Source organism: Budorcas taxicolor, chromosome 10 (genome assembly GCF_023091745.1).
Source record: "Budorcas taxicolor isolate Tak-1 chromosome 10, Takin1.1, whole genome shotgun sequence".
Classification (NCBI taxonomy): Eukaryota; Metazoa; Chordata; class Mammalia; order Artiodactyla; family Bovidae; genus Budorcas; species Budorcas taxicolor.
In genome coordinates this window covers 73,919,553-73,947,246 of record NC_068919.1, presented here as the reverse complement: position 1 = coordinate 73,947,246, position 27,694 = coordinate 73,919,553, and the positions used below count along the sequence as shown (strand labels likewise).

The window sequence follows — 27,694 nt, the reverse complement described above, 5'->3', positions numbered from 1 at the left end:
TCCGTGAAATTTAGGCACTTAATTGCATTGTTCTTACATTTTTTGTTCTTATTTACATATGTTAATTTTTCTTCCCACCAGGCTGAATTTCTTTGAGGACAAGCATCATTTCTTTTTTATTCTCTGTAGTTTATGTTCCTATAGTATCTTGTACCTTTTCTTCATTGTGCAACCTGTTTTGTATTTATTTACATGACTGTTTAGTTAGATTTTCTTCCTTTTTGGTCCGTAAGCTTCTTGAAGAGTAGAATCTTGTTTGATCATCCTCAGAAATGTGTACTTAAGGCCTGAACTAGTGCTTGGCATATAAAAAGTGTTCTGTAAATATTTGTGGAATGAATGAATGAATGATTGATTATTAAATTAAACATACTAGATTCTAAGCCAGTTCTGTTCTGGGAAGGCTGAAACTACCTATCATATTCCTTCCAGACTTAGCCTGAAGCCTTGTAGGAGGCTATAAAAAGTTTGCAGAATTTTAACTAACACCTTAGACCTTTAAATAACAGAGTATGTGGAAAAGAAAAAAGGTTTACAAGGTACTTTGAAGTGGTTTGGTACTCAATGTTATTTTTGTGGGAGGTCAGTAATGTTTGTTATAAATATGTTATTGTATCTTTAAGTATAAATTACTGTTATTGCTTCTAGCTAATATTTATAAGTATTAACATCTGTGAGTACTAATGTTATTTTAAAATTCAGGCTTGAAGGACAACACTATGCAACATTGTTTATTTTTCTTTCCTTTGCGAACCTGATTGTTTGGGAATGTGTGAGAACTGGGTGTGTCCGGGTCTGGGCAGTGCTTCTCCAGATGGTTGTATTTCTCATAATTTCTTGATTTTCTGTCCCTGATGTCTGTTAGGCTCTCATACATTCAATCAAATGCTGACTGTCTTCACCCTCCAGGATTGTGACACACTGCTGAAACATGTCCTGACAGCTGAATCATTTCACGTATTGAATTGAGTCAGCGTCTTCACCTTTCTTCTAATCAAATTGCAATTTTATTTTGAAGTAATCTCACTGGATATTAGTAGATCAAAAGCTCAATATTATATTCTACAAATATGGCTTGCACAATTAGACACACAGACACACACACACACACATGCAGAAGGGGAGGGAAGGAATCCTCCGTGTTATCATCAATTTATGTTTTTCATTTGTTAGGTATATTTAAAAAAGCTGATATTTTGGGACATTTTCCATGTGTCAGGCATTGTGTGAAACATTTTATGTATTATCTCATGAAATGCTTGAGCTCTCACTGTGACAAAGCTACTGTTCTTAGATTCATTTTGCAAAGGATTTTAAGGTTCAGCAGTGATTTTTAGCAACAGCAGTGTAGCAGCTAAAGTTTATTGAACACCTAAAGTGTTCCAGACATTGTTCTGTGTGTTTTTATTTTTATTCACTCACTTAATCCTTAAGTCAATCATATGAGGTAGTTAGTTACTACTCTTAAGCTAGTGGAGGTGATAGAATTCCAGCTGAGCCATTTCTAATCATAAAATTTGATGCCCTTAAAGTGCTGTACTCAATATGCCAGCAAATTTGGAAAACTCAGCAGTGGCTGCAGGACTGGAAAAGGTCAGTTTTCATTCCAGTCTCAAAGACGGGCAATGCCAAAGAATGTTTGGCACAATTGCACTCATTTCACATGCCGGCAAGGTTATGCTCAAAATTCTCCAAGCTAGGCTTCAGTAGTACGTGAACTGAGAAATTCCAGATGTTCAATCTGGATTTAGAAAAGGCAGAGGAATCAGAGATCAAATTGCCAACATCTGTTGGATCATAGAAAAAGCAACAGAATTTCAGAAAAGCATCTACTTGTGCTTCATTGACTATGATAAAGCTTTTGACTGTGTGGATCACAACAAACTGTGGAAAATTCTTAAAGAGATGGGAATACCAGATGGAAACACTGTACCTGCCTCCTGAGAAAGCTGTGTGCAGGTTGAGAAATAACAGAACCGAACATGGAACCGTGGACTGATTTAAAATTGGGAAAGGAGTACATCAAGGCTGTATATTGTTAGCCTGCTCATTTAACTTCCATGCAGAGTATATCAGTGTGAAATGCCGGGCTGGGTGAATCACAATCTAGCATCAAAATTGCCAGGAGAAATATTAACAACTTCAGATATACAGATGATACTACCCTAGTGACAGAAAGCAAAGAGGAACTAAAGAGCCTCTTGATGAAGGTGAAAGAAGAGAGTGAAAAAGCTGGCTTGAAATGCAGCATTCAGAAAACAAAGTTCATGGCATCTGGTCCCATTCAGTTCCGTTCAGTTTAGTCGCTCAGTCATGTCTGACTCTTTGTGACCCCATGAATCACAGCACACCAGGCCTCCCTGTCCATCACCATCTCCCGGAGTTCACTCAAACTCACGTCCATCGAGTCGGTGATGCCATCCAGCCATCTCATCCTCTGTTGTCCCCTTTTCCTTCTGCCCCCAATCCCTCCCAGCATCAGAGTCCCATTACTTCATGGCAAATAGAGGGGTAAACAGTGGAAACAGTGACGGACTTTATTTTCTTGGGCTCAAAAATCACTGCGGCCGGTGGACTGCAGCCATAAAATTAAAAGACGCTTGCTTCTTGGAATAAAAGCTGTGACAAACCTTGACAGTGTATTAAAAAACAGAGACATCACTTTGCCAAGAAAGGTCTTTCTAGAAATGCTATGGTTTTTTTCTCAGTAGTCATGTATGGATATGAGAGTGGGACCATGAGGAAGGCTGAGCACTGAGGAATTGATGCTTTCGAGCTGTGGTGCTGGAGCAGACTTCTTGAGAGTCCCTTGGAGAGCAAGGATATGAAACCATTCAATCCTAAGGAAATCAACCCTGAATATTCATTGGAAAGACTGATGCTGAAGCTGAAGCACCAATACTTTGGCCACCTGGTGCGAAGAACCAACTCATTTGAAAAGACCCTGATGCAAAGAAAGATTGAAGGCAGGAGGAGAAGGGGACAGCAGAGGATAAGATGGTTGGATGGAATCATCAACTCAATGGACATGAGTTTGAGCAACCTCCGGGAGATGGTGAAGGCCAGGGAAGCCTGCAGTGCTGCAGTCCATGGGGTTGCAGAGTCAGACACAACTTAGCGCCTGAACAATAACTACTCTTAAGGGATTTCCCTAGTGGCTCAGCGGTAAAGAATCCACATGCCAAAGCAGGAGATGCAGTAGATGTTGATTCGATCTCTGGATAGGAAAGATCTGGAGAAGGAAATGGCAACCTGCTCCAGTATTTTTGCCTGGGGAATCCCATGGACAGAGGAGTCTGGTGGGCTACTTGCTGTGGGTTTGCAAAAGAGTTGGACATGGCTTAGTGACTAAACAATAACAACTATTATGCCCGCATTACTGAGGGAGTCGATAGACTGAGTCTCACCTCTGATTCTCTGGCTAGGAAGTGGCAAGGACAGGCTTGGAATCCAGCAGTCTGATTTTGTAGTCCATTGCCTTAACTGTCACCCAAACTGACAAACTGGCAAACTGCTCCAAACTGACAAGTGGCAAACAGTGGAGTCTGCTTAGAGCCCAGGCCCCTGACTTCAGAGCGTGGAACCTGCAGCATAATCTCAGCCATCTGGTATATTGAATGTAGAAAGTTTCCATTTGTGCTGAAGGAAATCAGCGTAATGTGAAATTGTAAACATCTATGTAATGTTCCTTCAGAATTACAACTGACAGACTTTTGAGATAGTAGACTTTAAGTGTCCAGTTTAGTGATATCACTCTTATTAACGCCAGATCTTATGTCTCACATTTGGTCTGCCTCCTTAAGTGGAAGATACAATTATAGAATATGTTTCCTAAAAGTCGTTTTTAGTATAACTGAAGAGAAAATCTTTTACTACCCAGTGACATTAGCAAAGCCCTAGAGTACTGCATTGGTTGTAGAATGCTGAATTATATTTAGATTCAGTAAAAACACGTGCTTAGAGTTTCATCATTAGCATGCTTATCTTTAGGTGTCAGTGACTGTTGCTACCTTTGGTGACAGATTTTTGTGGCCAGGAAATCAGTAGCAAAGAAGGGAGTTATGTTGTAAATATCCTCGTTCTAGTTGGTATATCTTACTGTTCAGTGTTTTAAAATGTTTCTCTGCTCTGAAGCTGTTAAGCTTTCCAGATTCATTCTGTGTCTTTATAAAATCTTTGTATTACTGTTTTCTAAGTTTCCATTTTGGAATCATGCACTCACAGTTGTGTTTATACATACATATGTACATGATACATGAATACATACATGTAAATTCCTGTTCATTGTTTTATACTTGACTACTGTTTTTATACATAATAGGAAATAAGGTTTCAAAATTGACTTCATTTTTCTCAGTATGGTATTTCAAATTTGAATTTTGGATTTCCCCAACCTTATATATACATATATATGGGCTTTACATTTATCTTTAATTTCTATTCATTAAGTAATATCCTTTGTATGAAGTATAGGCACATTCCACAGTTAGTGAGGTATACTACATGCCATTGCTGGATTTTATTGTCCAGATTATGACTTTAATTATGCATATACACTCTTTATTACTCTTGGGATTAGAGGTCATTTCACTGTACTCTCAGTCCTGTGTCACTCTCAGGAGCTTAAGGTCTCATATTTAAAACTCCCAGCTGAGGTTCAGAAATAGCATCTCTAAGCTGGCATTGCAACATTGGATTGATTCTTTTTTCGTATTTTAAATCTTTTTTTTTTTTTCAAGTTTAATGATGTCTTTGGTGTCAGCTGTAAGTTGTGAAATAGAGGAAATGGTGGTTAAATAGCAGACATGGGCTTAATTGATATTAATGTGATGTCTATCTATTTAATTTGTTTTTAACTTCATATCATACCATTAAAATAGCTGAGGTTCATCTCATTCTGAACTGATTCCCACTGATGTTAATCCTCAAAACAAATGGAAAGTAGATAGGCCATTTTTTATCCCTTGTAGAAGTAATCCCTAGGGAAGAGGTGGGGGGTGGTGGTGCTCAATTAACTGAATACTTGAAGTAATGCATTTTTTTTTCTTTTGGTGGGGGAGGGCCAGCTGAAGGGTAAGTGCTTGTTGAAAAAAGCTATAATCCCATTAATTTATTTCTTACTTTATAATCATGGAATAAATGAAAATAGTCTTCTAGAAGATTTTTGTTGCTCATATATTTGAACCTGGCTGAAATTTGGGCATCAACAGTGCTGACTCTTGGACATATCCCGGAAGTTTGTTCTATTAGTTACTTTTTATCAGAGTATGATTTTCATGATTTACTCCTTAAAATCCAAATATAGAAAAGACAAATTATTGTTATCTTAGGGTTTTAAAGAGACAGCCTTTATTTAATTGAAGTATGATATTATTAGAATAAAATTTCAAAAATTAATGTTTCTGAAAGCACTTCAGAATGTATTTGGTATATGTTTTTAAAATATTAATGAAGATGAGCCAAAAAAGCAAATGTAAGCCCTTCTATACAGAAGATAGTTTTAATAGGATTTTAAATGTTGAATTTATTCGATACTGTATGCTGTAGATACGACGTTTGTGAAGTAAATGGTAACTTTTTGAAAGTGCTTTTGGAAAGGACTGAACAGCCTACAGGACACTTAATTCATTTACTCCTCTCTCCACCCTATGCAATACATTTTACAGATAAGGAGACTAATGCTCAGAAAGTAAGTGGCTTGTCCAGTGTCTTTTATAAACTATAAAAGAGTGATTGCACTTCAGAACTGGAAGCCTTGTGTGCATGCTCAGCTGTGTCTGACTCTTTGTGACCCCATGGACTGTGGCCCGCCAGGCTCCTCTGTCCATGAGATTCTCCAGGCAGGGATACTGGAGTGGGTTGCCATTTCCTACTCCAGGGACTGGAGTCAAGGCCAAAGTCCTTACTGTGTTTTTCAAGGCCCGACATGATCTCCTGCAGCCCCTCATTCCTTACTCTTCTGACCCATCACCCCACTTTCCACTCAGGCTCCAGCCTTGTTTGCCTCCTTGCTGATTGATACTCAGATTCACCTGCACTCCCTGCTTCCATGGTCCCCTGGGTTTATTATCCCTCTGCTTAGGCACTTGCCCCTCAGATACTCGCTGATTACCTCATCTTCAAGTATTTGCTCAAAATCCATCTTCCAGGTGGCTCAGACGGTAAATAATCTGCCTGCAATGTGCAACACCTGGGTTCAATACCAGGGTTGGAAAGATCTCCTGGAGGAGGGCATGGCAGCCCACTGTAGTATTCTTGCCTGGAGAATCCCATGGACAGAGGAGTCTCAGTTAAGTTGCTCAGTCATGTCCAACTCTTTGTGACCCCATGGCCTGCAGCATGCCAGGCTTCCCTGTCCATTGGAAAAATCTCCCTGTCCTTTGGAGAGTCCAAACTCCGGGAGCTTGCTCAAACTGGTGTCCGTTGAGTCAGTGATGCTATCCAACTATCTCATCCCCTGTGTCTCCTCCTCCTGCCTTCAATGTTTCCCAGCATCAGGGTCTTTTCCAGTGAATCAGTTCTTTGCATCAGGTGGCCAAAGTATTGGAGCTTCACATCAGTCCTTGCAAGGAATATTCAGGATTGATTTCCTTTAGGATTGAATGGTTTGATCTCCTTGCCATCCAAGGGACTCTCAAGTGTTCTCCAACAGTTCAAAAGCATCAGTTCTTCAGTGCTCAGCTTTCTTTATGGTCCAGCTCTCACATCCATACATGACTACTGGAAAAAACCACGCCTGGTGGGCTACAATCCATGGGGTAGCAAAGAGTTGGACATGACTGAGAAACTAAGCACAGCAGAGAGCATCTTCCAGATAAACATTCCACTTAAAATCATACTCTCCAACCCAACAGGCCTCATCCCCCTTGTCCTACATATTCTGCCTGTCTCCAGCATATACCATACAATGTGTTTATTATTTTTAGTTGCAGTTATTTTGTCTCCTCCTTCTAGTATGTAAAGCTCTGTGAGAGAAGGGATTTTTGTCACTTTTCCTCCTTGTGATATCCCTGCAGTGTTTGGACCTCAGTGAGTGTTCAGTGAATATTTGGAGAATGAATGCAAAGCCTGACATTTGCACCAGATCTCCCACTTTTCATTTATTAATGATATACTTGACAAGATTACTAGATTTATGCTTGCTATGAAGGGCATTCCAAATAATACTACTTCATTAGTTTCATGCATTCATCTTCATTTTGAATATTTTTTTCTGTTGTATTTTCCTCTCCTCTGTGAAGATGAACCATTCTGTTTGATTTTAAAAGTCAGCCAGATTTTTTTTTTTTTGAAGAAAGTGTTAGAAAGTGACACTTAATCATTTTGGATAGTAATAGGGGCAGATGGTTCAAAGAACTTAGGTCTTTGTCAAGTAAGCTGTACTTTTTTTTTTTAATTCATAAATATTGTGTCATTCAAAACCAGCCTAGTTTTAAAATTGTATTTATTTCTAGTTTTCTTGAGATATAATTGATGTATAACATTGTGTAAGTTTAATGTGTATGGTATGTTGATTTTTCTACACTTATATTTTGCAAACTGATTACCACCGTGGTGTTAGCTAACACCTCATCTGGTCACATAATTACCATTTCTTTTTTATGGTGAGAACATTTAAGATCTGTTCTTTTAGCAACTTTCAAGTATATAATATATCCTTATTTAGTGTTACACCATGCTGTACTTCAGATCCCCAAAACCTGTTTATCTTATAACTAGAAGTTAATACTTTTTGACCATCATCTCTCCATTTCCTCCACCCCTTCACCTCTGGTAACCACCATTCGTTTCTGTTTCTTTGAGTTTGACTTTTTTAGATTTCACATGTAAGTGGTAACCTCCAATATGTCTTTTTCTGTCTGACTTATTATACTTGTTCCATTTTAGTTTTAAAATTTGCATTTTGTGACTTGGTATTATTAAAATATTAGGAAATAATTTATTCTATTAATATATTAAACTTTCCTCTCTTCAGTATAATTTTTTTCTAGAGGAATAAAGCTGTAGTTTACCTTTGAAAGTAGAGGAAAATAAGATTCGGTTGATAAAGTCAACCTGCATTTATTATGTACCTATCATGTTCCAGAAACTTCTTTTGGGGGGCATTAAAAGAGGAACAAAACACATGATTCATTGGCTTGGAAAAAAAAAAGCGGTCCTAATGTAATGTGGCAAGTCCTTGAATGGAGTTATATATATAAAGTTTTATGGGGGATTTTTATGTTATGGGATTTCAGGACTTCATGGCTGCTATAAAGTGAGATACTCCTATACTCATGCAGGGTGTATGATTATCTTCTCAGCGTTTACAACCATCTAAATACAATTGAAATTAGTACTGTCATTACAGCTGAGACTGTTATCCATGCTACTAGAGAAATGTTGGAACAAAGAAGTGATGTGGCCCAGAGGTTCCCAAACGTGGACGACCAGTGGAAGAGTTGTTGCTGGTACTGGGCAAAATGAAAAAACAAGTAGAGGGGAAAGCAGATTGAGAGAGAATACATGACTCTGTGTGTGTGTGTGTGTGTGTGTGTGTGTGTGTGCGCGCGCGTGTGTGTGTATGTGCGTGTGTGTGCGCTCGCACATGTGCAGATGTGTATGCATGTGTGTACGTATGTGTGGAGAATTGCCACCCTCCTTTTTGAGGAAGGATTATTTTTGATTCTAAGTTTGAGCTTTCTCTTCTTTTTCTATCCTTAAAGGTCCTTTCATTTTAGGAAATTATAGTGGAAATAAGTGATGTCTAGTTATTATTTTAGTGTCTTTTCCTGAAATAAAAGAAAGTCAACCTCTTCTTTTTAATAATTTTACTGGTAAAATCTTCAGAGGGAGCCACTGTCAGGGATACTTTAGAACATTCTATAATTCTTGCAGCTCTTATTTCATTTTTTTGACATAGCCCAGCATGCTTCAGGAATTCTTTTTATTGAAAAGGCCTTGGTTCCTATTTTCCTAGTCTCATCTCTGCAAATGGTAATGGACTGATAGTAGAGAGACTGTGTTAGTCAGAGGCTGTGGTGCCTTCTACCCTGTGAATAAGTTTGGTGACAGAAACGTAGTCTACATCCGTAACTAGGAATTTTTAAATGTTTTATTTTTCTTGTCCTGACAAGTTTCAGTGCATTAGAAGGTCAAGCATGAGGGAGAACTGTGAAGAATTGGAAACATATTTATTAGAAGTTTTGTATGTGTGGGTGCACGTGTGTGTTTCCCATTTATTCTGATTAGAACACAGTGTTGAAACAATATGGTAGCCCTGAATCCTGTGGTTTTGGTGCTGAGGCCACTTTTCTGCATTAGTGGAGACCTCTGGGTATTGCTTATAAACTAGCATGTATATTTGTCAGCTTTGGGGAAAGGATAACTGGAGAGATCCATGAAAGAGTAATAACACATGTTGATTGTCCAAATTTGGAAGAATAATTAATTTATTATTATTTAAAACTTATCCACCTGCCATTGTTCGCTTATGTTAAAGTTTTAAAAATACTTGTAGAAAAGTGTATCAGATTTTCCTTTACTTTTAGATACTTTTCTTAAACAAATAAGCAGTCATGATAGTTCACCCATTGCGCCAGTGGTGGTGGTGGTGGTGGTGAATTGCTTTTCTTAATCCCAGTCATCGTCATTGCTATTGGTGTGTGCGCTGGATTAAGACTATCTAGGTTTGGATACTAGCTACAACCCTTAGTAGTGGGTGATGTTGGGAGGTGACTTAGCTGTCTAGGCTCTATTTTTTGTTTTTTTGTGCTTTTTTTTTCCATCTGAAAAACTGGGATATTAATAGTGGCCATTCATAAGATATTCTAGGGATTAAATAGGATAATGTGTGTCAAGAGCTTAGTACAGTGCTTTGCGATAGTAAATGTTCCTTATCATTGTCATCATTCTTTTAACCTTAAAGTATCAGTACTGGTCTTAACTGCCTTTCAGTTTGTTGTTTAATACTTAACACCTTGGTCGTCTTTTGTTACTGTTTTTTTATTGGTGTAGTAGTTCTGTGTTTTTGAAGCTAAAAAAAGGTGTGTGCTAATAATCAGCAAAGTGTTTTTCGACCTTCCTAATAGATTGTGAAGAGTTCTGAAAGCAGCCAACTCTACATTCACGTATTTATAGCCAGGGGCAAGAAGGAATACTTGCACTGTTGTAGGTGTTGCCAGGGACCTTTGGTTAAAAACCAAACGTTTTTACTGTTAGCTTTAAATAAACTGAGGGCAAATTTCAAAGGTGAAGGAGATGAAAGAAGGATTTTAAAGTGATTACTTTAAAAACAGTGGTCTTCAGCTGTGGTCACACATTGAAATCACATGAGACACTTTTATAACATATAAATACCTTGTAGTGGAAGCATCATCAACAATAAACATTTTTGGAGCCCCTGCTTGGAACACAGTAATAAAGTAATTGGGATGGTCAGATACTTAATACTTATTTTAGCTCACATCAGTTTCTTATTTGCTTATTTATATGGGACTGTCTTGTTGACACCAACATGGTATGCTTGGGTTCAGTTTATAGGACATGAAGCCTACTTTTATCATTTGGTTCATTATAAGGATTTATAGTGGTCTTATTTTGATGAAATATTGTTGGCTATATCTGATTTTTTTTTTTCAAGTATCAAAAGCAGTTCCTAATAGAAGCATAGTTCCATGAATAAAATAGGATTCGTTTTAGGTTTGTTTTTGAAGTAGGTATGACAAAAGTGGGGGCTTCCCTGGTGGCTCAGTAGTAAAGAATCTGCTTGCACTGCAGGAGACCTGGGTTTGATCCCTGGGTTGGGAAGAAACCTGGAGAAGGAAGTGGCTACCCACTCCAGTATTCTTGTCTGGAAGATCCCACGGACAGAGGAACCTGGCAGGCGACAGCTCATGCAGTCACAAAGAGTTGGACATGACTGAGAGACTAACAGTTACTTTAGGTATTTTACCACATCTGCCAACAAACCGCACTTTAGTCTTCAACGCTCAGGCAAGCTCTTCTCAGTGCTCTGAGACTAGTTTTCTGTAAATATATTCTCATATACCCATACAGATACAATGCTGTGACTTTGTTGAAGCTTTGAAGGGTCACGTGTAAGGGACTGATAGCATACTTGGATGGGGATGTATTTGCCTTAGGGAAAGTTCTAAAGGAGGAGGTGGAGGGATCAGAGATCACATTGACATGCTGAGTACTTCCAATTTTGTTGTTCTTGTTTTTCAAGTTGGGGAAATAGATGTAAAAGGGCTAAAGGAGTAATAGCTTAGGGTGTTTTCAGGTGAAAGCATTGTTAATTTAGAATTTTTTTCCCCAGATCTTTTGAATGGACATAACTGATTATAAATATTATTCATTAGGAGCTCAAACAATGTTACTGCTTAACTTCCAATACAAACATGACCATTTTATGGAAATATTTATCTACATACATTTAAACAGCTTATGTGTAAATGCATTATCAGCCCACATCTCTTATTTTATTTTATTTTCTAAAAACCAATCTGCTTTCTTCCTGTGATATTGTGGCTAATGAATTTAATGATGTGGGCTTTATTTACTCAGTTGGCATATTTATTTGCAAGTTGCAGTGATTTTCAACAGTTTCGTTTAACTGGCATCCCAGAGTACCAAACCCAAAGGACACTGAGCTCATGTTTCATTTCTCCTGCCTTTGCTGCTTTTTTGTTTGCAGAGTCCAGAATTGAGTCAGTCCCTCAGAGAAGATGGGCTGATATTGGGTCCATGATTCTGTGTCCCAGACTTTAGAAGGGGTGGAATAATGGAAGCTCTTGATTAGGGAGGAAAGAGTGTTCTTCCATTTATAAACAAATAATAAACATCCATCCCTTGAAATCATAATGAGGGTGAGTAGTGTGTGTGTGTGTGTGTGTGTGTGTGCATGCGTGTATTACATGTATAACTAAGTGTGTGTGACACCCATTGACTATTCTTTAGATATAAGGAGAATCTTTGGCTCTTATTCTGAACTTACATCCTTTCTCTACTGTTGAATTCTGTGCCTGTTTTCCCAATACTTTGGGGCTTGTAAATTTTAAAATTCTTTGGGTATGAACACCTTGGAGGTGAGAGTAATCATTTCAACTTACTAATGAAAATTGATAGGATGCTGAGAGATGGTGATAGAAAAAAGCATATGTGAGAAAAAGACTTAATGCTGAAAAGGAAAGACAAGAACACTGCAGTTAGAAATGCAAGTGTCAAGATCGACCATTTAACTGGTCATTATCTTCTTGGGTGAGGAACATATTCTGGAAATCAGCTTAAATTCTACAAGTTGTTCCAGAATAGTGGAATCTGACCTTATGAAATCTTATCAAGCTAAGATCATTAGATCAGTTAACTCTTCCCTTCAAACAGATACCAACATTGGATGGATGGGTTGTTGTGCTAATGACCTTCATGGTATTATATAACTGCTTACTGATTTTTCATTATTTATGGTTATGATTTTATGGAATCCCTCTCCTGGGGGTAGGGACAGTCTGTGCAGGACAGAGGTTTCCACTGGAAGAGAGACGACACAAGCATCCACTGCCTGGTGTGCTTTGGGACTCTGCAGTGACCCTTAGTTTTTCTAGTTTACATTTATTTTGAAATGTCTATAATTTTTTTTTTTCTTCATCTATGTTACTGAATGTTTCAATTTGGGAGGTGGGTAGTTTTGAGTTGTTAAAATCTAGTGTTACTGCATGTGGCCAAAATGTACTGCTTGTCTGATTTCTTCTTTTTGTCATTTATGAGGTTTTCTTTATGGCCTAGTACCTGATCCTTTTTTTACACGTTTCTTTAGAAAAGAATATTTGTATCTGCGTCTGGGACTGGTTCTGTAGGCATTAAACTTACATCACTGGAACCGTCTGCACGACTCAGTGTTTCATTTCAGATCCTGGCCAGTCCCACCGTTTCACACTCTACTCTTATATCCCGCTGGAACTAGGGAGGATGAGGGCAGGGGGGTAGGAGCAGCACAGCCATGTGGGGCAGTCTGAGTGCCGAACGAAGAGCCCTATGCTTGGACCGTTGTGAGTTAGGGCATCCTTCAGCACAAATGAAAACACAGTTTTTAAATATTGTTATAATGGGATTGGTTCTTTGAGGACACCATTCCCCTTTTTTCTTTGTCTTGACTCTCCTTTGTTTCTTCAGTCTTGATTATTTAAGTTCTTAAATTTAGAGGAAAGAGGTTATTTTAGAGGAATTTAGTCTGTGATAAAGGATAAACATAGCTTGTTGCTGTATGTGTTAATCTCTGGGAAATGGGCTAGAGGGGTTCAGCATCATACTTTATATTGAGGGCATGTTGGAAATTAATTCGTTGTTTTCTTTCTGTGTTCTTCCTCTTTTCTCTTTGTGCATACCCTCTCTGTGGAATATGGTATTATTCCAGCATTTCATTGAGTTTGATTGTTGCACAGAGTGAAGAGTTCAGGCCCTGGAGTCAGTTAGCTTGAGTTTGAATCCTTTCTCCACTGCTGATTAGCTCTAAGACTCTGCGGAGGTCACTGAATCTCATTGTGTCTTGGTTTTCTCATCTATTAAGTGGGAAATAGTACCTATTGCATAGGGTTGTTGTTGGGACTAAGTGAGATATAAAACATGTAAAATGCTTAGAATATTACCCTGTACTTGTATCCAATAGTGGTCAATAAATGTGAGCTATTATCATTATTGGGCAGCTGAATAGCCTGCTTCACATTTGTCTTTGACATTATAGCAATTTGGATTAAAAGAGAATAAATTTCAGTTGTTTAAAATTAAGAAAGAGGACTAAATGTTAACTGCCTGTATTTTTATAAATAGCCAAATGTGAATTATTTGAGTATCATTGCACTGACCACAAAGAATAATCATTGTTAAATGATGATTTGCTTTTTGGAGGAAAAACTGTCATTTATACATGCTTTTACAATTCATATGTGCTGAGTTAAGGAGTTCTCCTTGTACATGGCCTGGTTTTTAAGCTTTATCAAAATTATTGTATCAAAAATAGGATTCATTAAAATTTGTCCTGAAGACTTTAATACATTAATAAGCTTTTTCTTGTTCTCTGTGCACCGTCAAAACTCCTCTTCCACTTTGAGGTGTGGGATCTGATTTAGAACTTAGAAGACTTCAGTAATTAGCCATGATGGTATTGTTCATTTAATTAGCCATTGGTTAAGGATATAGAGTCATGTTGATAAGCAGCCTTGTTTAGTTTTTGTTTGTTTATATAAACACCTGAAGGAGATAGCAATTAAAGAGAATGCTTGGTTTGTCTAATTTAGTCCTTATAAAGCTTAGATGTTTTGAAAGTGATTAAGTTTAAGAGAATAGAATAAGACATCTCATGGTTTAATTCAAATTCTTTGACGTGGCTTCCCTGGTGGCGCAGAGGTTAAAGCGTCTGCCTGCAATGTGGGAGACATGGGTTCGATCCCTGGGTTGGGAAGATCCCCTGGAGAACGAAATGGCAACCCACTCCAGTATTCTTGCCTGAAGAATCCCATGGATGGAGGAGCTTGGTGGGCTACAGTCCATGGGTTGCAAAGAGTCGGACACGACTGAGCGACTTCACTTTAAGTGAATATGTTAGACTTTTGGGGGGACTTTGGGGAGTGGTGGTGAGAGGGGCAACTGGTTGAGAATACTTTCTAAATATGTAACTTGTTTTTGCTGAGAATAGCAGTGGTGCTGTATACCTTTAAAAATGATCAGCTATTTCTTGTTCCCTTACATCCGGTAGAGAAATGTGATACTTTCAGATACCGTTACGCTTCACCTAAAGTTGACATCAGTTTTGGGGGCAATGATCCATGAGGTCCCGGGTACATGGGCTGGCACTTGGGTTGTGGGTTGTGAGGAGGAGAGGGGGCATGGGAGGAGGGACCAAGTAGATCCTGTGACGAGCAGTCTAGCTCTGTCCACCCTCTGCTGGGGCTGCTGGTGACTGTGTAAGATGGGTGCTGTTAGTCTTCGCATTTACCTCCAGGAATCAGGTGGCCTGTGCTGCGAGGCCGTTGTAGTGCATTTCCTGGGAGATTGGCAACTGAGGGTGGTTGCAAGTGACTGGACAAACATTGTTCGAGTCCTTCTTGAATCGTACAGAGGAAAGATGGGAGTATGGTTAGAGACTCGGGTGCTGTGCCTAGCTTCACAACTCTTCATTGTGGAACCTCCATGATTGTCTCTAATTTTCTTTGTGAAAAATGGAGAATAATAATAATGATGCCACCTGCTTACCTCAGAGTATTCTTAGGATTATGATTTAATCGCCTTGGATGAAGGCAGCAGAAGTTCTCTTGTCATAATATCATTGCCTTTCCAGAGAAGCTCCAGTTTGGTGGAATAAAGTAGTGGAAAGTAGATAGAAGTGGGATGAACTATTTACCATTAAATGTTGGTGTCTTTCAAGTCCAACTCTGGGTCAGGTTTCCATTCTAGCTGGGGAATTTAGTATAAAATTTCTACATATTTTTTAGTGACACCAAACCAAATGTCTGACCTGCTGTTTGTAGGAAAAGAACAGATGTTTAAACACATTAATGAACATGTTAGTGGTTTTCACCCCTGTAAGAGAAGAAGGTGGGTCAAGAGGGAGAGCCTAGGAGAGCCTAGGTTTAGGTAGAGTTTGCTTGCATTGTCCTATTATGGATGTGCCCTTTTTGAGAGAGTCTATATTGCTTCATTCTGTTGATCTTTTGAGTGTCTTTGACAAGAAAGCTTCACAGATACCAAGCCAAAACAAAACAAAAAATATAAACACTCAACAACAGTTGCCTTAAATACCAAGGATGTCAGCGTGAAATTAAAGTGAATCAACTGACATTTCTGCTTTGAAATTTTTTTAGTAAAATTAATTTAAACCAACAGTGAAAACGTCTGTGTCTACCTTATAATGGAACGTTTGACCTTTTTCAGTGTTTTTGGCTTAAGAGTGTAGACATTGGGATGTTTTTGGTTAAAATCTGCTTCCCCGCTCTAAGGGCTCTGGGATCTTGGTTGGTCTCTGGTGGCGGAATAGCAAATGCTGCCCATTGTGTTGGAACCTGCAGGTTCTGAAGACAAGGTCTCTGCAGTAATGGATGTGGTGTCTCCTCCTGTCCATGTGTAACTGTTTTAAAAGAACACTGTTGTCATGCAAATTCTTATTTTTTTGAGCTTGCTTTTGAAGTTAACTTTCACAGAGAATTCCTGTTACCTAGAAATTGATGACAGACTTACACCATTTCCTTTTTTTTTCTTAGACGTTCCATCCTCAGAGCAGCCTGAACTGTTCCTAAAGAAACTTCAGCAGTGCTGTGTCATTTTTGACTTCATGGACACGCTATCTGATCTTAAAATGAAAGAATACAAGCGCTCCACTCTTAATGAACTGGTGGACTACATTACAATAAGCAGAGGCTGTTTGACAGAGCAGACTTACCCTGAAGTAGTTAGAATGGTGAGTTTCTTTTTTTCGCCGCGGACACATGTAAGCACCTTCCATAAGGACGCACAGGTGTATTTACTGCAGAGTCAGGTCACAGGAGGTCACCTCCACAAATGAGAGTCAACCTCCTGAGAGCTAAGCACCAGTAGTCGGCACAATACTAGAATCTGAAGAGCATGATTTCATGAGAATGAAATCCAGAACTTTTCACCTACAACAATATTGGAGGAATCATTGACTTCAAAATACGAAACCAAGATTGCCAGAGTGTTACTGGATTTCTGGTATTGGGAAAAGAAAAGACACAGGAGAATCAACAAAAGTTTTAGATCTGTGTTCGAAAAATATACAAGCCTGTTGGATGCCTTGATTCCCCACACCCCCCCCCCCCCCCCCCCCCCCCCGCCATTCATTGTATATTAGAAATGGCTTTAAACTTAACGAAATTGTGATATGTAGAACCTAGATAAAGCCTCTCTTGGCTTTATAAACTGATCATTCACTTCATAATCTTACAGTCAGGAGTGATGTCTTTCATTATTTTTGAACAGCTTCTTGTACTTTGTGTGGTCGTTAAAGAGTTATGAGAAGAAACATTATTAGTATAAGAAATATGTTCTTATTGTATCAATAATTATATTAGATTTTCAAAAGCTGAGCCAAAATACAGTCTGCTGTTAGATTTTTGTGAGAGGGTTGCCTTTCTTGGCCTCCTAGAACATCTTGGGTCTAGAGAGCATAAGCTATTTGGAGGTGGTGGTGCTGGTCTACTAACTCCTGAAATTATGCTGAAGAGATCTGAGGGGGTTGTTGCATCATTGGGAAGCCCACTGGGGATCTGGCTCACCCTCTGTGTACTGCTGAAAATGTACTTGGTCTTTTTGTGTAACTTGTATCACTCATATTCAACAAATGCAGAAAAGAAACATCTGAGATGGAGTAGTTTTGGTTAAAAATGAGTAGTTTTCAGATTTGGGAAGGGACCTGAATTATCACAGCTTGAGAAACTGTGACACATATATGAAGGTCATTTCAAAACAGTGTCCAGTATAGTCCTCAGATTCATATTGGAGTGTCTATTGCATTTATTTATTTACAGGAATGTAAAACAGTGTTTTGTACATTAACTGTTTACATGTTTACATTGTGGCTCTTGAGCAGTGGTTCTCAACCAGGGGTGATTTTCCCTGCCAGGGCACCTTGGCGTTGGAGACATTTTTGGGAGCTGCAATCAGGGTTGGGAGGGGGGGTGCTACCAGCATCTAAGGGGTAGAGGCCAAGAATGCTATTAAACCTCCTAAAATGCACAGGACAGCCCCCGTAACAAAGAATTATCTGGCCTCAAATGTCAGTAATGCCACTGGTGAGAAACCTTGGCTCTAGAGTTGACCTGTTCTCCAGCCCTCTTACCCTGATACTAGGATCTTCTTTAGTCCACCTGCTTCTTCAGAGCATAGTCCCTTGGTTTTAACCTACCTGTGTTCTCAGCCAACAGAGTTATCCACTGTTTATAACGTTCTTCTGCATCTTTCCATGGCTAGTCTGTGAATACTGAAGCATATCCAAGCCTATATGTATAAATATTATCTTTTGTAAACACACAAATGGTAGCATACTATACACACTCTCTGTATCTTGCTTTCTTCGCTTACGTAAGTACATCAGTACATACCAACCTGCCTCATTCATTTTTATAGCTGCATTTCATTGTGTGGATGTGCCATAATGTGTTTAACCATAACCACGTGAATATCTTTGTACGCATTTCAGTTTGCCCTTGTGTGAGAACATCTATGTATTTGTGGATTTGTTCTCTAATAGCCTGTCTTTTCCCCTCTTCCTGGACTTTTGTGAATTCCCTGGCCCCCTCCTCTAATATGGTTCCCCACGCTTGCTTTCAAGAGCTGGCTTAAAGTGCTACCACTGGTTCCTGAAAAGTCCAGTGTTTTCTCCTTCCTTCAGTTCTACTACTTCTTGACAACCCAGCCTTTAGAATTTGTTTATTGGCTGCTCTTTAATCCTTTCAAACATTTATTTGATTTTTCTATTTAGATTATAAGTACTTGTAGGGGTCCCTGGCCTCTGGACCACAGACTGGTACCTCCTGTCAGATCAGCAGCAGCATTAGATTAGAAATAAAGTGCACAATAAATGTAATGTAATTGAATCATCTTGAAACAATCCCCGCCCCCCTCGCCCTCTAGTCCATGGAAAAATAGTTTTCCATGAAACTGGTCCCTGGCCATAAAGACTGGGGACTGCTGAGTACTCCTAAGCAGGAACTATGTTAGGAACATCCCTGTGACCTCTGTAATATCCTAGTCCAGGCCTACCTGGAGATTGTTGAATGAGTGAATGAAAACGTATTCCCTCTTAAAATATGGGCATTTCATGCTCTCAAATTATGATGAAGATATTGGATTTATTGGGTTATATCCAGTTTTAAACCCAGTATGTGGCATAATTAAAAAATTTCATTCATTCCTGTGAATCATCTTGGTCCTAAAGCAGCTTGAATCTCAAAGGAGAGACCATTTTCTCTTCTCTTTTACCATCCATCTGTGCCGCGCCACCCGCCCCCCGCCACCACCACAACCCTCAAACCTCAACAAAAAAATGTAAAAAAAACAAAAAAATGACTTCTGTCATTTGCTTCTGAATGTATACCTTAAAAAGTACTTAAGTCCTGTTTTAGGAAGTATTGAATCTGTAGCATGCCTGCTATTCTAGGGCGTTAGATAATTGACTTTCTAGATGATAGTTTAGGGTTCTTGGAGGTGTAATTTATTTTTCACATCTTGTGATTTGTGAAATTGCTACTAATTTTAGTCTGGGATTTACAGAGAAGGAAGTAGTATGGTAGAGTAGAAAGAGAAAGGGCTTTGAAACCACACAAACTTGAGTTCAAATGCCAGCTCTTGGCTCACTGACTTGCTGCATCACCTTGGACCGAGCCCTCCATCTCTAATGTCCTCAGTTTACATGAGGTGCCAAGAGATGGGTAGGATGGAGGGAAGAGTGGCTACAGTCCCTCCCACCCTGCTCCATAAATAGTCCACTAAGGAAAATTGTTATGCTTTGTTTGTACATCAAGGTTCTCACCACCTCAGATACACATACAATCTAGTAAACAGGGATTTACCTCTATAAGAAGGGTTGGAACTAAGTCCCTCCTTATCTTCTATTCCCTTCCATTTTGCCACCTGTGAGCCCCTCGTGTGTAGAAATCCTGGTGCTATTACTGCTTATTTTCGTCATCTGTATTTTACCTACCTTTTGGTTATTTTGTGAGGATTGGAGATGACGTATGTGAAGCTCTTGGTATAATCCCTAAAGGGCTTCCCCAGTGGCTCAATGGTAAAGAATCCACATCCACTGTAGAAGACGGGGTTTCATCCCTGGATTGGAAAGATCCCTGGAGAAGGACATGGCAACCCACTCCAGTATTCGTGCCTGGGAAATCCCATGGACAGAGGAGCCTGGTGGGCTGCAGTCCATGGGGTTGCAAAGACTCAAACATGACTTACTGACTGAACAACAACAATAGTCCCTAACACACGGCCAGCGTTTAGTCACTAATACTATTACTATACTTGGATGGTTTCATTATTAGGCACTTGACTTTATAAGCATTGGAGGAGCCCAGAGTTCCTGTTTGCTCTCTTGGCTAGATGTATTCTATCCCACTGCCTCTGGTCCTCAGATTCTCTCATTCCAATCCTGCCTGTTGAATAGTCACTGTCCCCACCTGTTCCTCTTTCTTATTACTGTAAAATGAAATTGCTTCAGAAGGATTGAGAGAAATGGTGGTACTTTTAATGAAATATCAGTGAAGTTGATAGCTGGGTTTTACAAACGAGTGTGACTGATGACTTAAGATAGCATTATCTGTTGTCAGCATTATCACCAAAGCCTGATGGGACTGTTCTGAGAGCTGCTATTCCTGTTAGGGTAAGAAAAGAGTGGCAGATGCAAGTAATCTAGGAGTTGGGGAACCCATTTCTAACATTTAAATAAAGTCTAAAGACTGTTAGAATTAAGAAAGAAAAATGACTCTTCATGTGTAAACAAAATAAAACAATGTAGCATGTAACTTGAATAGCCCCAGATAAAGTAGAAGCCACTGTCCTCATTTCTTATCTTCCACTTAACTACTGTGAGACTTGGGTAAGCTCCTCTAAGCCCCATTTCTCCCCTTGTAAATGAAGGGAGTTGGTGGTGGTCTCTCATGTCCATCCAGCTCCAAAAACTACCAACACATTTTAAGAAATTTAGAATGGATCCTGCCATCCTTAAAGTTTACCGAATATTGTCCAGAGTAGTTGCTTCTATTCTGTCAGTGGTTTCTTCCATGTTTTTCTTTCTCATGGGGTCATATCTGATGGAAGAACGAGAACCAGGACTGTTAGTTCCTTAGGCTTTGGCACATATTGCCTTGCTTGTATCATTTCAAGTGTCAGGCTTCTGTCCTTGAGGCAGTATTTTTACCACATTTATGCTCATGTTTTTTTTCTGGTTCTGTTGCCATGCATCCATTTGAGAAATTTCTTAGCATTTCTAGCTCTCTCAAAGGGTCGGACATGACTTGCCCACTGAACAATAAGTAATCTTGGGTTAATTTTTTTATTCAGACTTAAACTCTGTCTTTTATACTCTTTGTATTCATACATCTTCCTTTTCAAAACCATCTCTGGGAAATAGTTCAAATATGAGAGGAAATCTTACGGGTGAAGGCATTGTTTTAATTAGCCCCAGGTAATATTTGTTGAGTGGTTTAGAGCCACACCTTCACATTTTAATGATTAAAAAAAGACAGGGCCTTGCTCTGTCAAAGTCTGGTAGAAAGGGCACCCATGTGAGCAAATAATATGTCATCCATTTTTAATAGAAGTTTGTAGAAGGCAACAAAGGAGCAGAGAGAAAGGGGGAAGGTAGGAAGGTCAGGGATGGCTTTACAAAGTGAGGAAAGCCCAACTATCGAAAACAGTGAAACATATTTTCCAGTGGTTGAAATAATGTTGAAATGAAAAAGAGAATTACGTGATACAAAGGCATTCCCAAACCACATGATATAGTCAGAGGAACACAAACAGTGCTGTGTTGTTGTAGCGTTGTGTGTGTGTGTGTGTGGGGAGGGGGGCTGGGGAGTGAGAAGAGGTGAATGGTGGCAGTTGAAGATGTAGGTATGGACCAGAAGGACCTGAAAGAACCTCTGGTTTATCTACAGATAGTAGGTAACCATTGAAAAGTTATGAACAGGGGAGTGAGACGGTCAGTTTTGTATTCTAGTGGCAGTGGGCCAGGTGGATTGGAGAGAAGGCAGAGAAGAATTGATTAGGGGCTTGTTGTATGAGAGAAGTTTTAGAGGTCCTGAACCAAGGACAGGGAGGAAGTAGAGAAGGGGAGGAAAGTTCAGTTCAATTGCTCAGTCGTCTCCAACTCTTTGCGATCCCATGGATTGCAGCAGGCCAGACCTCCCTGTCCATCACCAATTCCCAGAGTTTCCTCAAGCTCATGTCCATTCAGTCAGTGATGTCATTCAACCATCTCATCCTCTGTTCCTTTCTCCTCCCGTCTTCAATCTTTCCCAGCATCAAGGTCTTTTCAAATGAGTCAGTTCTTTGCATCAGGTGGCCAAAGTATTGGAGTTTCAGCTTCAACATCAGTCCTTCCAGTGAATATTCAGGACTGATTTTCCTTTAGGATGGACTGATTTGATCCCCTTGCAGTCTAAGGAACTCTCAAGAGTCTTCTCCAACACCACAGTTCGAAAGCATCAATTCTTTGGCGCTCAGCTTTCTTTACAGTCCATCTCTCACATCCATACATGATTACTGGAAAAGCCATAGCCTTAACTAGACGGACCTTTGTTGACAAAGTAATGCTTTTTAATATGCTGTATAGGTTGGTCATAACTTTTCTTCCAAGGAGCAAGCGTCTTTTAATTTCAAGGCTGCAGTCACCATCTGCAGTGATTTTGGAGCCCCCAAAAATAGTCTGTCAGTGTTTCCACTGTTTCCCCATCTATTTGCCATGAAGTGATGGGACCAGATGCCATGATCTTCGTTTTCTGAATGTTGAGCTTTAAGCCAACTTTTTCACTCTTCTCTTTCACTTTCATCAAGCAGGGGAGGCAAGGATGGCATTTAAAAGTCATAATGGTCCAGTGGTTAATAATCTGCCTTCCAGTGCTGAAGACATGGGTTTGGTCCCTGGTTGGGGAACTAAGATCTCGCATGCTGCAGGGCAGCTAAGCCCATGCAGTGCAACTAGCGCGCCAGTGTGCTGCAGCTATAGAAGCCCACCCACTGCTGCAGCGACCGAGCCCGTGTGCTGTAGAACCTGTTCTCCACAATAGAAGTCCATGTGCTTCAGTGAAGCCCCAGTGCAGGTGCACACCACCCTCATTACGAGGTAAAACTGAAGCCACTTAGCGTTTACATTGATGTTTAGAGAGAGAGAAGGGAATCTCGGATAGCTTTGGAAAACAGGTAGTCTATGGAGCTGCTATTTGAGAAAGGTACAGCAGGATTAGCAGCAGGTTTTGGATGGAAGCTGAGTTGAGTTTTGATATATTATCTTTGAGGTTAGAGGAGTCATTGATGGGAAGGTTAGAGATGGTTATTCATAATTATCAGCTTGAGCGTAGGGCAGGGGAGAAAAAGAACAATGCTGGGACCCCAGGTGATAGCAGAGAATCATTGTGCTTCGGTGCAGTGGTTCAGGGGGAGCTAGTGGGTTGTATGTGAAGTGTCAGGAAGTTGAAGTGATGGCTGTGGATAATGATTGCACACACAGTAGTGGGATCTTGGGTGTACTAACCTCATTAGAGTAAAAATCCTATCCCTTCTTTCCTGAGTGAAGGATGTTTTATCTCATTGGTCATTTATTGTTATTATTTTCATATTTTCTCTATATATTTTGGCTTTTCTTGATTTTAGAGTCTGCTCCACTTCTGCTTCATTTTGGTTAAATATCTGTCTCAAATTATAGAATACATGGTTTGCCAAAGTGAATGTAATTTTAAGATAAAACACAACATTTTCTTCTTCTACTTGAGTCCTTTATATTGTTTCTTGTCCACACATTTGGTTTGTTTTGCCCACTCTGAAATTACGCCCTGTTACTTCGTTATCGAAGTGCTCTGTGTTTTCTTTGGCCCTGTTGGGTCTTCGTTGCTGTGGGTTTTCTCTGGTTGTGACCAGCAGGGCCCGCTCTTGTCGTGGTGCCTGGGCACCTCCTTGCAGGAGCGTCTCTTGCTGGAGAGCGTGGGCTCCGGGTTGCACGGGCTTCCGCTGCAGCATGTGGCCTCGTAGCTGTGACTCTTGGGCTTTAGAGCCCTGTAGGTCAGGAGCTGTGGCTCATGGCTTAGTTGCTCTGCAGCACGTGGTATCTCCTTGGACCAGGGATTGAACTGTGTCCCCTGCCCTGGCAGGTGGATTCTTAACTACTGGACCACCAGAAAAGTCCCTATTTTTATCTTTTATATGTTCTATGATTTAACTGGAAATCACTGCTCTGGTTAGCCTCTTAATAGACTAAAACAGTTTTGTGGAAAAATATGAAGTGCGCAATTTAAAGACCTGAGGGTCTCCCTACATGGACTCTTACGGGTGCTTTGTTAAGTTCACTGCATCCTCTCTAGGCTGAACCGTGGGAGATTTCTTTTCATAAAATACCAGCCATCTAAAAGTAGCCTTGGGAATGATAACTACCAGAGGGAGCATGAAATTTCCATTTTTCATCTTCCTGCATCTGAAGATGCAGGAAGATTTAGCTCTACATCCTGGCTGGATTTGTCTTGGAGGTGACTCTTTAGACCCAGAGGAGATAAGATCTATAGGTGTGAGCCATTGGGTGTGGTGGGATAGGGGAGGTGGGGTTGCTTGCTGCTGCTAAGTTGCTTCAGTCCTGTGCAACTCTGTGCGACCCCATAGACGGCAGCCCACCATGATTAGAAATATAAATAATGGAGGAGAATTGAGTAACATCTGGGAAAGGCATTTAGGAAGTGATGAATTTACTGGGAAATGTTTAAGGATAGGAGAAGTCTAAAAGATAGGACCTAGTAAATTAGAAGGTAATGATTCATTGGTACTTTGAATATACAGTGGTGGTGGTTTAGTCACTAAGTCATGTCCGACTCTTTGCGACCCCATGGACTGCAGCCCTCCACCTGGTCTGTGCATGGAATTCCCCAGGCAAGAATACTGGAGTGGGCTGCCGTTTCCTTCTCCATGAGTATACAGTAGGTGCAGACAGATAACTGTTGATACCACTTATCACGAGGTACCTAGAATAGTCAAATTCATAGAGTCAGAAAGTAGAAGCCAGGGGGCCTGAGGGGGTGGTGTGGGAATGGGCAAGGGGGATGGGCAGTTACTGTTTCATGGGGTCAGAGTTTCAGTTGAGGAATGTGAAAAACTCCGGAGATGGATGATGGTGAGAGTTGTGCGACATTGTGAATGTACTAGTGCCACTGAAGTGTTAAATATGGTTAAAATAGTTTGTTTTATATTATGTGTAATATAATAAACCTTGTGGACTTTCACCACAATTAAACATTTTAAAAAAAGAATTTCTTGTTATTTTGTAAAGACTGTAAGGTTATGATGATGAAGATTGCCAAAAGATATTTTTAGAATGAGATCAGGAAGAAATCACTGCTCAAGGTTAGGAGTAGATTGTTAGCGTTTGTAATGTATCAGAGGGTAGAGAAACTGGCAGGCAGGCACTCTGTCCTGTTATTAAGCTGTCACTCTGTGCTGCATCTGTTAATGCTCATTTAATAGTGTTGTTTAGCATGTTTGTGTGTCCATTGAATATTTTCGTGGGGGTCAGTGGACCTCTTGATGTTGAGCACAGAATTTTGTGTGTTTTGCCTGTTTTTGTGGGAGAAGATCTGTAGTTGTTGGTTAAATTTGGAGACATAGTCTGACTCCAGAATGGTTTAAGCTCAATTTTCACATGTGCAGTGCTCTGCTAGGTGCTGCTCCCTAAAATATAGGATGAGATTAGAGGGGAGCAGGGTCTTCCTATTTATGGCAGTAACTAAAGATGAAGATGAAATTGTTAGAATGATTTCACCAGTGAAACCATCTGGGCCTAGAGTTTTCTCCATGGGAAGGTTTCTGGCAGTGAATTCATTGTTTTAAAAAATATATTGTATTGAAGTATAGTTGATTTATAATGTTCTGTTAATTTCTACTGATAGTAATTATATGTATCTCTCTATATAAACATCAATTATGAATAGATGAATATATATATACACATTATTTTCATATTCTTTTCCATGATGGTTTATCATAGGATATTAAATATAGCCCCCTGTGCTATACAGTAGGACCTTGTTGCTTATCCATTCTATATAAGTTTGTATCTGCCAGTCCCAAAGTCCTTGAGTCCCAAACTCCTAATCCATCCTTCCCCCACCCCTTCAAGTTTTAAAAAACATATGTGACCTATTCAGGTTTTTTGTTTTCTCTTGTGTCAGTTTTTGTTGGTTTTTATAATGGTTTCACAGTTAAGAATTGTGTTTGAATTACTTAATCCTTAGTGGTTCTTCATAAAGATGTGTACTAATGAAAGATGACCAGCACCTGTACAATTCCAGTGTTAGCAGCATAATTGTCTGCTGCAAATACTGTGTGAGTAAATTAAGTTTTCACAACAACCCTGTTGTATTATGTGTTATATTATTATTACGTGTTATTTTATAGATGATGCAAAGGAAGTAGAGAGAGGTTAAGAAACTTTCCTGAAGCTACTCATCTGGGTAACTGTCAGGACTGAGAATTGAACCCAGTCTGGCTACAGAGCTCATCCTCTTGACTGCTGTGCTGTAATACTCTCCTGGGATCAGTCTTTCTAATAGGAATGGAGACTAAAATCTCTAAACTCGGACTCTTGCCTCAGTACTGTGTCATTTTCCTTGAACCCCTCTACTTAAGTAATAAGCTTTGATGCTTTCCCTGGAACCTTTTCCTTGCTTGTTATTTTACCAAATAATAAGCTCTGGGGTTAAATGTTCATTTTTTGCTTAAGGAACATTCCTTTTTACTCCCTCTCCACCCCTCACCCCAAACCTCACTACCCTGTGTAATAACTACGTTGCCTTTGTTATTCTCAAATTAATTTTTTTCCCCTGCCCGACCACTGCCTCCCAGTAGACAAGTGATCATTGGGAGTGAGGAGGGGCTCAGGAGGAAAGCTTTGTAGTTCCGAACTCTCCTCTGTTCCACCCAAACCACAGTCCTTGAGTTGGTCATATCCCCTAAGTTCATGTGCTGCCTGCATGGCAGTCCTCCCCCTCTCTCCTCATTAGAAACGAGGGCCATATCCGCAACCAGGGGATCCTGAAATTGCTTGGTTAGCCTGGATTTAGAGCTAGGAAGTTAGATATTTAAATGTCCTTTCATCTCTATGGCCCCTAATCCTTGGAAGTATTTACGATTACTTATAATTGTACAGCCTGCCTATTTGTGGTCCTTCCTGGGTCAGTGATATAGACGGAATAACCTGGGCTACTTACTTAGCTGTGTGATCTTAGCTGAATCTTCATCCTAAGATCGTTACGCACTGTAACTTTATAAAGTTATTGTGATGTGACTATTGTTATCATTTATGGTACTACTTTTGCCACCTCTGTTAGACTTACTTTTTTCTTTGAATGGATTAATCAGTTTTTTGGTTACAATGAAGTCTTGCTAGCATGAAAGCTCTTTGTGTCATTAAGGTGGCTTTTCACATCTTTGACTATTGATTTTAAACTTTAATTCTCTCTGGGAAATCTTATTTTCAAGTCTGTTTTTTGGGATGGGATATGGCCCTGTAAATCTGCAAGTGCCCATGTCTATATAATTATATTAGGTTGTCCAAAACGTTTGCTTGAATTTTTCCATAACGTCATAGGAAAAACCTGAACAAACTTTTTGGCCAACACAATATATACATATGTATGTACTGTCCTTAGTTCACCTATATAACATTTTTTTCTGATATTACTTATCCACACTGTATTAATAATTTACCACTTCTCTTCTGCAAACATTGTCTCTTAACATATCTGATAGGGATTTCAATGGGTTTAGTTTAATTTAAACATTCTGAGGAGCAGGTTTTAACTTAGGAAGCAGTGAGCTACTCATGATTGCTGTTAGCTTCATTTACAAGCTGTAGTCCCTCTGGCTTAACTGCTTCACAGATTGTTGAGAGTTTTCAATATACTTAAAATGGTTTGACAGCTGTGACTTGTTTAGCGCTGAACTATCCAAT

The 27,694-nt window shown here is 39.6% G+C and overlaps 1 protein-coding gene across 1 annotated transcript in view; it reads left to right on the top strand.

Moving 5' to 3' along the window:
• Nucleotides 1–27,694, top strand: part of PPP2R5E (protein phosphatase 2 regulatory subunit B'epsilon) — a 152,269-nt gene that overhangs the window by 65,886 nt on the left and 58,689 nt on the right. Inside the window, exon 3 of the mRNA XM_052646303.1 lies at nt 16,233–16,429. Coding sequence (XP_052502263.1) covers nt 16,233–16,429 — 197 coding nt within the window. The remainder of the gene's footprint in view (nt 1–16,232; nt 16,430–27,694) is intronic.